This window comes from Rhizomucor pusillus (genome assembly GCF_041956525.1).
Source record: "Rhizomucor pusillus strain CBS 183.67 unplaced genomic scaffold VTP01scaffold_2, whole genome shotgun sequence".
Taxonomy (NCBI): domain Eukaryota; kingdom Fungi; phylum Mucoromycota; class Mucoromycetes; order Mucorales; family Lichtheimiaceae; genus Rhizomucor; species Rhizomucor pusillus.
Window position 1 is genome coordinate 1,425,119 of NW_027192144.1, and position 13,758 is coordinate 1,438,876.

The 13,758-nt window shown below is 44.3% G+C and overlaps 4 protein-coding genes across 4 annotated transcripts; 1 reads left to right on the plus strand and 3 right to left on the minus strand.

The window, feature by feature from the left end:
* Positions 1-314: 314 nt before the first annotated feature.
* Positions 315-1,504, minus strand: VTP01DRAFT_4674 (uncharacterized protein; the record flags this gene model as incomplete). The annotated part of the gene is made up of 3 exons (XM_069383381.1): positions 315-918; positions 986-1,322; positions 1,387-1,504. The coding sequence occupies 3 exons, from the start codon at positions 1,502-1,504 to the stop codon at positions 315-317; spliced, it is 1,059 nt and encodes a 352-aa protein (XP_069244088.1).
* Positions 1,505-1,783: 279 nt separating this feature from the next.
* Positions 1,784-7,043, minus strand: VTP01DRAFT_4675 (uncharacterized protein; the record flags this gene model as incomplete). Its single annotated transcript, XM_069383382.1, has 17 exons — positions 1,784-1,990; positions 2,100-2,264; positions 2,335-2,406; positions 2,487-2,608; positions 2,697-2,901; positions 2,961-3,224; positions 3,278-3,423; positions 3,485-4,616; positions 4,673-4,770; positions 4,830-5,113; positions 5,176-5,243; positions 5,299-5,478; positions 5,540-5,694; positions 5,765-5,893; positions 6,034-6,114; positions 6,756-6,836; positions 6,902-7,043. The coding sequence occupies 17 exons, from the start codon at positions 7,041-7,043 to the stop codon at positions 1,784-1,786; spliced, it is 3,531 nt and encodes a 1,176-aa protein (XP_069244089.1).
* Positions 7,044-7,645: 602 nt separating this feature from the next.
* On the minus strand, positions 7,646-12,138 carry VTP01DRAFT_4676 (uncharacterized protein; the record flags this gene model as incomplete). The annotated part of the gene is made up of 17 exons (XM_069383383.1): positions 7,646-7,878; positions 7,955-8,089; positions 8,145-8,400; positions 8,473-8,636; positions 8,710-9,035; positions 9,094-9,605; positions 9,666-9,826; positions 9,878-9,989; positions 10,051-10,191; positions 10,249-10,335; positions 10,390-10,496; positions 10,555-10,659; positions 10,714-10,813; positions 10,870-11,275; positions 11,335-11,396; positions 11,452-11,586; positions 11,650-12,138. 17 exons carry the CDS (start codon positions 12,136-12,138, stop codon positions 7,646-7,648), a joined length of 3,531 nt encoding a protein of 1,176 aa, XP_069244090.1.
* Positions 12,139-12,761: 623 nt separating this feature from the next.
* Positions 12,762-13,246, plus strand: VTP01DRAFT_4677 (uncharacterized protein; the record flags this gene model as incomplete). The annotated part of the gene is made up of 2 exons (XM_069383384.1): positions 12,762-12,828; positions 13,059-13,246. 2 exons carry the CDS (start codon positions 12,762-12,764, stop codon positions 13,244-13,246), a joined length of 255 nt encoding a protein of 84 aa, XP_069244091.1.
* Between the last annotated feature and the right edge of the window lie 512 nt (positions 13,247-13,758).

Sequence of the window (13,758 nt, forward strand, 5' to 3'; positions counted from 1 at the left end):
GATTGGGGGACGAGTACGTGAGATGACAGGTGTACAAAATGTGGAAAAATATTGATCTTTAAAAATACACAAGGAAAAAAAAAGAAAGAAGAGACGTTTAAACTATGCTGATAAGAAAGGGAGTACAAGGACCCGCTTTTTCCTTTTCGTGTATATACGTGTTTGGTTCGAGTATGTGCGAAGAAGAGAGAGAGAGATTGGGTTTGCGAGAGTGAATAGGAAAAAGGAAAAAGCAAAACAAATAACGTGGGATGATATAAAGATTTAAAAGAAATAAAAGTAGAGAGAAAAAAAGCATTTGCTTTTTTTCTCTCTCACAGCAGACCTTCCTTTGCCAAGTTTTCGTGCATGATGATATTGTTGACGGCGTTCATGACAAACTTGATCTGTTTGGTGTCAGTCGCGCAAGTAAAGTGTGTGTAGATTTGCTTTGTATCTGCGCGGGTATTGAGCGAGACGAATTTCTGGAGCAGATACTGGCAGGCAGCGTCGTATCGATCGCCGCCTTTGTAGTCGTCAAAGTAATTTGATAACGGACTCCGCGGAAGCTTCTCTGCAAACAAGTCGATTTTGTTTAAAAAGAGGATAATCGAAGTTTTGATGAACCAGCGCGAGTTGCAGATCGAATCAAAGAGCGTCAAAGACTCTTGCAGGCGATTCACAGAAGCGTCCTCAAAGAGCACCTGGTCGTATTCGGAAATGGCGACGAGAAAGACGAGCGTGGTGACATTCTCAAAGCAGTGGATCCATTTTTTCCGCTCCGACCGCTGTCCTCCCACATCCAACATGCGGTACGTGAGATCGCCGATAACAAACGTCGTCTCTGTGATGCCGGTTGTCTTGACGCGCGATCGAAGCACATCCTGGTCGCTCGGAATGTAGTGAGGCTGACCGATACGGAGGATAGAGTCAAAGTAACTGCAAGGCGTCGGGATATATATGAGTTAAGAACATTATTTTTTACTGTATTTCTTGTACTACTTACTACCGTGCCGAGTCATTGAGCTGGAATTCATTGGCTCGGTCAACACATTCACGCACAGCGGGGTCGTCCCACAAACTCGCAATTGCTTCCACGAGCTCGTGTCCCAAATAGTCTACCTGCGGTGGCGCCTCCAGAACGAGTCGCCGATGGATCTCGTTCTCTGGGTTGCGAAACTGGATGCCGAGCATCTGCATCGCTTCCATTGTCACCCGCATCGACTGGATAGTGTTGCTAAAGATAACCTCTTTGAAGCTTTCCCGTTCCTCGGGCGTGTACCCGCCATCGTGAATAAGCTTCATTTGCTTCAAGATGGTCGATTTGCCCGATTCACCAGCACCTACGTACACCGTGTCAACGCTATCTTTCTTTCTTTCCCTTTCCTTGCCATGTCTTTTGCTAACCTAGAAGCAGCATCTTTATCTCCATCTTCATGTTGGCCCGATCGCGCTTAATCTGCGCCTCGATTTCCTGGTTCCGTTGCTTCTCTTCTACTCGTTCGGCGGATTGACAGCAGCCCATTTCGTTTTTGGTTTCGGTGTGTGTATGTAATCAGATGCGAAGAAGTGTTGATGTATTAAAAATTCCTAAATAGTTTCTTTTTTGTTCCGTGGATTGGAGGGGGTATATTTCTCGAGCAAAGAGAAAGAGAGGAGGAACGAAAAGGTGGGAAAAGCGAAAAAGAAAAAAATAAGTTACGGATGGACGCACAAATATCGGTGTCGAAATTGATTCATAGAGCCCAACTGCCGGTTTAGTTACGACTGCCCTGATTGCGGTCAAACAAGTTTCCTGCCCAATTTAGAAGGCGGCGCCCCGACAACAACGACGAGCGTGATGAAGCCACTGCAAGGTAAGCCTTTCTCGCTCAAGTTGCTCACCCGCCATCTTGCGAATCATCTTAATTACTTGGTTGGGGTGCACTCGCTGGAAATGGGCCATTTCGTCGGATACCATCTGATGGGATTGACGGATTTCGCTTCCAGCTCGCGCGACTTGCTCGAGAGTCTGTGCCACCAACATCAAGGTTCAGTCTCCTCGACGCCCACAACCACCACCTTTCAAATTTTTCTTTCTTTCTCTTGTACACCCACTATGTATCTCATCATCTTCTTACCTTGACTACTCTGCTCTTGGATTCTTCAATCCTCTGTCTCTGCTCCTGAGTAGAGAATATTTCGTTCCAATTCTTGGCGCGTCTCAAGCTATCCCGCTCCTGCTCTAGCTGAGCTCGAAGGTCTGCAGACTGCTGAAGGAGCCAAAATGGACGCTGCAGTGCCATCTATTCATTTCTGTGCGTGAGCAACGTCCCCCCACTTCCACAAAGAAGTTATTAAATTGGGCTGCCGTACCAGTATCCCATCTGTCAGGTCTTGTATTCCTTGGAAACCGTGCACGAGGTCTTGCCACGGTGATATTCCGAACTAAGTGAGCGCCGGTGATCAGTTGTAAAAGGAAACCAGCCTGCCTGCTTTGTTCGTTATATCACTGCTCTCTCGCTTACCCCGGTGTCACCTGTAAGCGCGATACAGATAGAAATCATCCCAAAGGCCGCGTCATCACCAACAAGGCAGTGTGCTGTTGCTTGGTACCCTTGTGCGACATGACACAGTTCACGAGACAGACCTGATGAAAAGAAGAACAAAACATCGATCGCCGCCGCCGCCGATGGTTACTTTTGATGTTCACGTTTACATAAAAAAAAGACACTTGCCTTGTTGGCATTGCTCCAACTTTAGGCCTGCATGCACAGCTGCACGAAAGCTGTTCTTTAATGAGATGACGCTGTTCTGCGCAAAGCTGAAAAAGTACTCCTCGTCGCCGCCACTTGAGCCGCCATCCGCAGCGGGATATGCATCATATATCCTTTCCAGAAGCAGGTTTCTTCTTGCAGATGCATTACTTTGGATCACATCCATCTACATAGTCACGAGATCTTTGATAATTGCCTCCCCTCGTTGTGGTTAAACCTTCCTACCTTGAGCTCAGTGCTGCGCACAAACATTCGCACCAGGTCGTGGTCTCGAAGCTCTGGATGAAGCTGTAAACATTTCAGGAACTGATTCAAGCGAATCAATGCTTCTTCCAACAATGAACTCGGCGGCGGTCGAAAATCAATTTGTTCTGGGTCAACCAGATGCCTCAATGTTGGCAAAAAGCTTTCAGGATATTCCTGCAGTATTTCTCTGCGTAGAAGCATGAAATCTTGCAGTCGGCGTTTTACAGTTTGCTGACCTGTCGTCTATTTCTTTTATTAGGATCCAAATATTGCATAATTGATTGCATTTTATGTACCTTGTTCCAACTTTTAAGAATATAATACACAGAGCTTTTGCTATTTTCCGCAGTTTCGACGGATGCTCTGGTGGTGCTCCACACAGACTTGATGCTTTTTTGCATTTCACTAGACAACTCCGCCCGAGCCCTTTCCAGTGCAAGTTCTGAAAGTTTAGTGGAATGATGAGTATTATTCGCGTTCATTCATAACAATTTTAGACATACCGTCAAGCAATGCTAGTATCTCTGGATCATGCGTCGTATGAGCAGGCCTCTTGCCTCTAAAGTTTCTCATATCAAGATGTGCGTGACATTCCACGACTAATTTCCGGATAAATTCAAGTAAAATTTGTCGATTAACATTTGTAACCTTAACTTTGCATGCTACGTGCAAAGGTGTGCTGCCATCAGCTGTGTCACGAACGTTGACAAGCTCTTTGAAATGTTGCAGAACATTTGACATATCCTTGGGTGCGACAAGATCTGCATGAATTGCTGCTGCTACCAACAAATGCAACGTGGTTTGTCCATTCTTGTCGCGAGCAAAGATGCGGTGGCGGTTATTCAAAGCAGCCTTGCGCTGCGATGATACAAAGTTCTCGACCAGGTCCATGCGGCCTTGCGAAGCCCAGGATAACAGAGGTGTACGGTCCTTGTTATCCACTACATCAAACACCGAATCTTCTACGCATGATACTTTGTTGATAATCTCGGGATGCTCACAAAGATGGAGAAATGTTTCACCAAGTTTGTTTTGCCAGGTAAGCATCGAGGGCTCCAGGGTATCCAGTAGCTGCAGTGTAAGATGTGGATTTTTTGACGCTAGGTGCAAAATACCATCGCCGTTACTGTTCACAGCGTATGACGAACATCCACGGTGCAATAACAAAAGAGCAATGTCGTCCAAATGCAAATGTGTAGCTAATAATAGCGCCGTGTTGCCGTCACTGTTCCGCACTTCAGGGTCCACTTTCTGCTCATGATCTAGAATCAACTGCACCGTCTCTTTTGAGTTTGCATATACGGCTTGCATAAGAACGGTCTCGCCGCGATCATTTCTATCGGATGCATTCATTTTGCCCATCAGATAAGATACAATCTTAGATTTGCCTGCTGCAGCTGCTACGTGGAGAGCAGTGTTCCCGGTTTCATCTCGCAATAAGGCCATTTCATCAGTGTATAACTGCTGCGTCAGCTCCAAGTCACCCTTTCGAATAGCTTGCCAGAATTGTTCGTTGCGCTCTGATATGAAATTCAAATGCGTCCGAGATTCAAAAATGTACTGCAAAGCGCCATCCAGAGTGCTAAGAGCAAAACCATAGCGACCAATGTCTAAATTTCTCTCAAATGTAAATTCCTGGTAAAAAAAATCAGCACTCTACAATTCAAAAGTAATAGCAAAGATGATGATACCTTGATGTAGGTAATATTTGCCATCAAATGGGGTATGCGACTTTGTATCAGCGTCAGTATCAGCATGGAAACCAAAGAGTCCATGTCCGAGCCAGTATCTGGAGCGCGTTTCAGAAATGTCGAATTCACCATCCAAGATTGAGCTTTTTTACGTTACCTTCGTCGGCCTGGTGTCTATCTACAGGTACAGATATTGCGGTAATCGTGTCCAGCAGACAATCTAGTTTCTCCACCGGTGTACGCCGCGATCCAAGTCTATTCAGGGTATCTTTTGCAGCTGTCAGCCGGATCCGGACATCACTTATTGAACGTCTAAGTCCCAGTTGGACCGGATCCAAGGCAGCCATCGACTCTAGGATCTGCGATACTTGGACGTCCATATCTAACGTCAGCTGTGTAATCTTGAAAAACACGACATCGTATGTTTGCTCCATGATGTGACTATAAGAAGAAGGTACCATCAACAAGAGTGTTTCGGTAATATACAGTATAAATGTTCTTACTTTTCGAATGCATCGTATAATGCTTCGTGCTGCTGGGCATCACCGGCGGGAATCATGCTTTCAACGGGCTTGCTTCTTATTATTTCGCACATCCAAGAGTTACTCGCTTCCCAAATCACTTACGGTATCTCCCAGGAACGCCAACATTAGATTTCGAATAGTTTCAATGCTGTCTTGTGCTAGTATCGTATCGCAAAATCGTTGGAGCTTGAGCTCCAGGTCTGGTTGCGTATTCTCCAGCACTGCCTCTAGCTGCCTGTTCAAAGCAGCATCTGGTAAACAGTTTTTCATAGCAAGTTTTTCCTAAATATTTTTATACATTAACAAAGTGTGAGTGAGCATGAACTGTGCTGTATATATCTACTGTTGTTTTCTCCTGCAATGTAGCTGCGTCGCTGCGATCGGCGGCTGCGTTATCCAAAAAAAGCAAGATGTCGCTCATGCAATCTTGTTCATCGTATAGGACATCATCGTATGCGATGTTAAACGTATGCTGCTCGATTGTGACAACGTTCTGGCCTATCGTAACATGTTTTCCATTCAAAGTCGTTAAGTTAATCGTATTTTGGGGCCGTGACTCTTGATTGACGCTTCTGGAGCGCGAGCGCAAAGACAGAATACTGCTTGAACCACCAGATTGCAGGATACTTGATCGCTGCGATCGCGGCGAAAATCGATAGAGAACCGATGAAGCAGACAATGACGTTCTCGGAATAGCCTGCGTCGCTTTAATGTTCTCTGTCGATGAGATGTTTGGATTGTACGGAAAGGGAATGACGTGGGAAGCTGGTTTTATTATTGTTATGCGTCGTCAGCTCACATATATATATTTCAGGCCGGATTATTGTTCTCTTTTACCTAGATAATCGTATGATGGCGGGATGGAATCTGTATTTATTACGGGTGGTAAAAGAATAATTCTTATCTTGTCTGGCGTAGCTAGTCGTGGTTGCTTGAATACATATTCTAAGAGTGGATGACTGATCATGGTGGAAGCAAAAAGACCAGGTGAGCCCTTGGTCTCTCCGCGTTTTGTCCCAATTGCTGATGATCCCCACCACCTCGTCCCTCTCTTCTATCTCAAAATGGGTACATTTGGCATGTACACCAAAGGTGTTTCGAGCACAACCACGGGATATCTTGAGACCTGTTATTCAGGAACCTGCAGTTCTATCGCCACACACTGTCTATTCAACTCCCTGTACTCTTTAACAAGCTATGCACTGTATAAAAGGTTATACATACTGTACATATTTATATAATAGGCATACTCAAAATTGCTAGTGATACATAGAATTACAGTTCATACACTCAGTTAGAAGTCGCGTTTTCCAGAAACGACTTCATACCACATCTTGAAATCGCAAATGAACGAATAGATAGGGTATCGAAAGGTAGCTGGTTTGCTGCAACGACGCATTGTAAGCAAAGGTATACCCACAGCCGCAGCAGAAGCGAGATGTAACCTACTTTTTTTCAAAGAAGAAATGGCCTATCCAAGCAAAACCGTATCCTTGAAATTCGTCATCGATAAATCACATGTCAACGATAGCAGCTGTGTGATACCCCACACTTCTTACCTTGTATCAAGCCCACGAGAAGCAATTTCTGTTTCTTCTTTAGAACAGCCAGCAAGGCAATGAGTAGCGACAGAGTCGTGCCTAGTTCGTAGTAGCCCGTGAGAAAGAGGATCTAGATCGCAGTGATCCCGGCGATCATCCTGTACCGATCAAGTGAAGTCGGCGATTCGTGCGATTGCAGTGCTCGCCGAGATAGTATGGGTAGAAGCTCTCGAGCGTTTTAAAACCACCCTCAGGCTCGCTTCGCAGCGAGTAATTTGGATTAGCTATAGTTCGACTGTTGACCATTGTTTCGCAAAAAAAAATAAATAATATCTACTATGTAGCGAAAAAAAAGAAAAAAGAAAAATGTTGATTACTGCTGATATGTGTGTGAATCATTTCAGAATAAGCATGTTCCACAAATGTGATTTAGCTAAGACGACTTCCTTTCCTCACGCACAGTTGGAAATGCCTGCAGCATACTCGGCATGATAAGATATTCCTCAGGGCTTTTTGACCAATTTTTATTGATGCATGATACGACGCGATGTGATATAAGGTTATGCCCTTGACTGACCCGCTATATTGAATGCGGACTGCTATCGTTTGCCGGTGAATGAATATTAAGTGGCGTCCCAAACAATTTTTTCTTTAATCTGTTTTCCCTCCGGGGAGCCATTTCCTCAGCGATCGCCGCACAACGATCGTGGGGGATTGTACGGCAGAGAGAAGGATTCCAAAAGAAGGCTTCTGTTTTGGAGTAACCGTCCATACCGGTGATTCTGCTCCCCTTCTTTGAGACAATGCTTATTGGAAAGAAAGCAAATGAACCGATCGCGTTTGTCAAACAAAATCAACGCTTTATTGAAATGGGGTATCAGAGTCAAACGTTGCACGGGTAATATATATCAGTGATCTTGCAAAGGTCCTGCAAAGCGACCGTGTGTCTCTGCTCGAACATGCATGTATTCACGACCGCCAAAGCTTTCCCAAAGATATTCCGTCAATAGATAGTATAAGTTGGAGTTGGCGTCGTGATAGCGGATGGCATGGTTGTTGTCTGAGTAGAACTGGACGCGATAGTTGTGGACATTGGCCCTCGTGAGTTTATCGACGAGCACGGCCGAATGTTGGAAATGCACTGTTGGGGAAAATGTTTTAGTAGATTTCTCACGCGGATGTATCTATTGCAACAACAATGACAACAACAAACTTACCATTGTCATCTCCTGTGCCGTGAACAAGCAAGAACTGTGCGTTTTCAAAACCTGTCATGTTGTTCACAGCACTCTTGGTATATCCGTCAGGGTTCATTTCCGGTGTGAGCATATATCGCTCCGTGTAGATAGAATCTATAGCGAAGATATTAAATATCTTTCTCAGGCAATATATATGATGTTAACGAACCATAGTAACGCCAATCTGTGACTGGAGCAACAGCCATTCCTGTAGAGAATACGCCATCATTGGACTCGATCACTTTACTCGTCATGTAACCGCCGTAAGACCATCCCCATATGGCGATACGTGAGGGGTCGACGTAATTGAGAGTTGCCCAATGCTTTGCAGCGTTGACTTGATCGATCGTCTCCAATTCTCCTAGTCGCTTTCGCACACAAGTTCTATACTCGCGTCCTCGGAAACCAGTACCGCGTCCATCCACCTATTTCAATGAAATTTCAGTTGAATTTTCCACACTGAGAAAAAACGTGCCAAAGAAACAGATGATACATACAGTGACGACAATGTATCGCAACTTGCTTGCAATAAAGGTATGCCACGACAGATCAAACTGATACGAAACAAGCTGAGATCCAGGCCCACCGTAAACGTGGAAGAGAACAGGATACTTTTCAGCGGCGTTAAAGTCGGGCGGTAATAACTCGACAGCATTCATCTCTGACAAAGTGTAATAATATAATCTCAGCAAAAGTGTGATGGCAACCGATATCGAAAAATCTGGATAACTCACCAACACCGCCACTTTGAACTGTTACCATTCTAGGCCTTGGCAGCTCATATCCGCTCAAAAGAGCTCGCAAGTTTTGATTATCCTCCAAGACAGACTCAAAAGTGCCGTTATCTACCTTTTTAACAACCGTCTTTGGGACATCAGGTCCTTCATAGTTGAGCACATAGTATCCAGCTTTTGGCGAGAACGATGCAGTGTAGTAAGCATGCTCCTCTGGATCCTTGGGGCAAGTCAAACAAACTTTCGTAGAGGCTGGATTCTTATCTTTGAGCGAAATGCTGTACAAATGCCGTTCCAAAGGTGATCTTTCTGTAGATGCAAAGTGTCTAAAATGTCATGTAAGAAAGTTTGCTCAAAATCTAGCCTTCATATAAATTTGCTTACAGTAACTGACGGACTGGGTCCATTACCACAGTTCCTGTCACAACTTCCCACTCGCCAGATGTCAGCCAGATAGGTTTCTTCTTTGCATCATTCGCGGTGAATATTGCCAAGTGAAGATAGCCGTTTCCGTCGTCTGCGAGGTCAATGTATCGGATCTGTTCGTTCTTGGTAGAGAGATAGACAATTGACTGCTGCACCTCGATCCATCCGCCATCCTTTGGTTGATATTTCCGGGCAAGCTGGACTGTCGATTCGTTAGCATTGGGCTTTACAGTGACAAGCGACGTAATTTCGTAGTCCTGCACACGATTCATTTGCTTAAACAGCAAATGTGTATGTGTCTCCGTTGCCCATACAACGTCTGTGATCAAACGATCCTCGTCCTCGAAACCTTGGTATCCTGCAATCATTTGCAAGACTGATTCTGCGGTTGAGTTCTTGGTGACCATAATCGTTGTATCATCCAAAAGCGAGTAGATATGTAGCGAGACTAACGGATTCGGTGCACCAGCCTTCGTTGCAAAAACGTGAATATATCCGTTCATTCATTGGCTTCACTCCAAGACACGTACCTTTGGATACTTGATGCTAACTTCGTCTGGATACGTCGAATTGGATTTTGTATAGAAGGGGACGTGATACTCAGGGACAGCGGTCTCATTGAAGCGCAAGTAAGCAATGTGTGTGGAGTCTGGCGACCACCACAAGGTGTTATCCTTGGCAAACACCTCCTCTACTCAAGCATGAGTAACAATCAAATATGCAAGTAGTGAACATTCCGTACCTTCGTAAACCCAATCAGGAACTCCGTTGAAAATGGTTGCAGATCCATCGAATGTAACCCTGCGCTCAGTAACGAGATCGGTCACATACAGATCGTTATCCATAACATATGCCTTTCAGGAGAATTAGAGACCCCTTTTTTTCCTAAAGACTCCTCTTGATGAATTTACGTACGACTTGATGTCCAGTAGGACTCCACACTGCATATGATATTCTCGGTGGGCCGTAAACAGTAGAGTTTTCTGTCAACGGGACCAAAGTGCGGTTTGCAATATTGTAAATGTAAACGTTGGCACGTACAGAGTAACGCCATTGCTATCGTTCTCTTTAGAGCATGATCATTTGACAGCACTTGCAAAACATGATACATACGCTTGAAACATTGGTCCAGAGCATAAGATATTCGGCATCTTGAGAAATCTCAAAGGAAGACACTTCTAGGTAGCCATCATCTAATTGCTGCGTTTCCTTTTTAATCACATGTTTAAAAATAGATCAGCACTTCCGTTTTACCAGATAAGATTGCTTAACAAGGGTGTCAACCGTTCCCTGCTCGATAGTCTCCAACAGAATATCGCCGGTTAATGGGTCGCTGTAAGTAAATACGCCGTCTCGCGGATCTATGGCAAGCGCTTTCGTTAGATACGTCTCACGCAATTGAAAGTATAGCATATGTACCATTTTTGACCCACTCCAAAAATGGTCTTTTAGGTGTAAAGGAGGTATTATACAAGTCGTCAAAATCGATATGCTTTGCGCCTTGCTCTTCTTCAGAAACATGCACTTGATACAGACCGATTAGTGCGATGTATACCTTGCAAACCATTATGTTAGTACCTTGGCTAATGCCGCTGACAACAAAGGTCCAAATAATCCATCCTAAAAGTAAGGCGCCGAGAAATGCAATGCAAATCCATCTAGAGTTCTTTCGAAAATTCTTTCTCACAGTGTGTGAATATTTCACTGCTAGAGAAGACAGTGCATTAAACGTACTTTTCCTGCTGGGATGTTATCATTGTCGTCGTTTCCATTTTCGAGGTCGCCGTGAAAGAGGCGTTGTTGAGCCTCGTCCCTGCCGTCTTCGCCATAAAAGGTGTGGCCGTGTATGGGGTCGTCGTCGTCTGTGTAATATGCTTTATCTTGCACGCTCATGTTGCTGCTTACACTACTCTCGTCGTCGTTGCTGCTGCTGCTTCCGGTTTCAAGGGACGTAACAGAATGCAGGTTATGTCGTGCGTCCAAGGTGGCAAGAAGAGATTCAATGTCACCACGAACTTGAGTCAATTCAGTAGCATCAGGTGAGGGGAGATTATTATTCGCGATTGGTAAGTGTCTAGAGATCCATAGAAATACGGGCATTAAGCTTACAGAGAGTGGATAGTTTGCGCGCTTTCGAACGCTGAACAGCAAAAAAGGAATGGAAAAAAAAAGTCAAATAATAAATCAAGCTCGGCTAACTTTGACTTGTATGCAGCTTGTATACCGCCTGACGTCTTGTTCCACAGTAAAAGTTTCGACCTCTAAGTATGCGTGTAGTTCTTTTGTTAGGGGACAACTGCAGCGCCAGCAGTATACCTGATCAGAAAACTCACCTTCATGCTCTCCTATTCCCCTATGCTGTAAAATAGTTACCAACGACACGACGTCTGCAATGGCTTTATCCATTCCCACTATCGTGATTGTATCGTATGTTTTTAAGCAACGGCTCATCTAATCAGTAAGCAGTTTAGTTAAGTGCACTCTCAGGAAATTATCGCTGTCATTCATTCGTACCCATTCAATGTATCGTTCGTATCCATGCACAAGCTTCCCCCTCGCTCGCCCGTCATCCCCTGCTGCAGAGTTGTCGCGAGTATCGGATCGTGTTCGGAAAACTGGATCAATAACTTCTTCTATGGTAATGAATTTCACAGGCTGATCAAATGGTTCCGGCGTAGAACCGGACGCAGGATTGTTTGCTTGAATGCTGCTTTCTCTGCGCCCACTTGGACGCCTACCACTACCACCACCACCGCTGCTGCTGCTGCTAGAAGGCGCACCTTTTTTGGCTTTTCCGTGCGATCTTCTTTTACCGTCGCTCGTTCTCTGAGACGATCGAGATCGAGATTCGGATTCTTGAGGCGAAGTAGCAGAACTGCTTGGCTGTTGCCGCGAAGAAGCCTGCTTTTTCTTGTCTTTTTGCTTATCTTCTTTTGCTGGTAAATGAGAAGAAGACTTTGGAGGATCTAATGGACGAAATTCTGTAGCGTTTGGATTGAGCATTTCTGAATGGCAATCACGATCTTTGGTTGCGGGCTGAGCGTCCTGCCACTCAATTTTTGAGACAAAAGATGCTGCATTAATCTAGACACAGGAACATCCATTCAGGCAAGCTTCCCAACGTATATTTCATATATTGAGCATATCACTTGTAAATACTAATAGGCGATCCTTTAGTAAGGAGATCGTATGAATATTTGATCCATAATAAAAAATTTAAATGTTGGATTTTACTATAACGACAATGACTAGTTGACGCTGAATGGCCGGTCAGTATGTGATACGATATCTGTATGGGGTATGCTTCGACAGACAGATAGTACTCATTCTCGTGCAGACAATAACTGCGTGTCTCATTAACGTGGAACAGACTGAGAAAGTGGTTTATAATTACCCAGACCGAGTAACCACAGTGAAGTTCCTTATTCAATTCTCGAACACAATAAACAAGACTGTCACAGATTTATATGTCCCCTGCTATTGCTATTACCTCTAACATCACCTCAAGCACAGCACTTACCTCATTACTTCTTGTGATGCTGAAAAGCGTAACCTTATGGTAGAAAAGATGCAACAGAGAATACAGCGTAAATGTAAGCGTAATATACATTTTTTTCTTCATTTTGATGCCTGATATACAACAAGCTGACATACCGGGTGTCTATCGTATAGAAGGCTCCAGATTGGACTCAGGTATTTTCGCTTGAGGATTAAGATTTTACTGGTAAGCTTCTTTGACAAACCATTGCTTTTAAAAATGAGGCAAAAAAGCTCATTAGTTAGTTACCACGGTGTAGGTACTTTTTGTCCAATAATTTGAAGACGGATTTAATGCATTATCTTTCAAAAAACTGATTATCAGCCAAAAATTCACAATAAGCTTGGTCATTTCTTGAAGATTCCATGAGCCATAGAGTGCACAGATCGCGACAGCGTCGTTGTGCTTGCAGGATACTGGTACGCAAGGAAGCCAGAAATCACTGCCGGTAAAATATCTTTGTCTGCACACAACGTCAATGTGACCAGCAGCCACGAAAGCGATATCGATTTAAGCAACGGATATCATACCTGGGAACATTCCCCTCGGCGGTGCTCATTCAAATCGTTGTAGCTTCACTGGTGGAGCCGCCAAAGCGTTTTACTCAATTTATATTAAGAAACGACTTTTACATTACTGGATCTATCTGAACATGCTTTTCGCATATCGTTGACGCGTCCGCCAAAGCTTCAAATGAAATATCTGTTTTATGCAACGTATGTAATCTTGGAGAAAGAAGCGCGTTCTTTCAAATGAGTCAATTTCAACTGATTGCATAATGTCACATGAAAAATTTACTTTTTTGGCGGGGAGACAATATTCTGATGTTATCGTACAACATTATTACAACAAGGTCTATTCCGGTGGTCGAAGCTTGAGCACGGATCAATTTGTAATGAAGGGTCGAGATCGCCCGTCGCTGGTAGCGAATGTTCATGGGTGATCGTTTCTCCCGAACCCGTTACAGCTGGCCCGATTTTTACCCGTCGCTTACTTGGAAGTTCGGGAAGAAATGCATAAGCTCGGAAATCGGATTATGCGGGTAAACTGTAGCAGTATCTGGAGCAACAGAGAAGCCTTGTCTC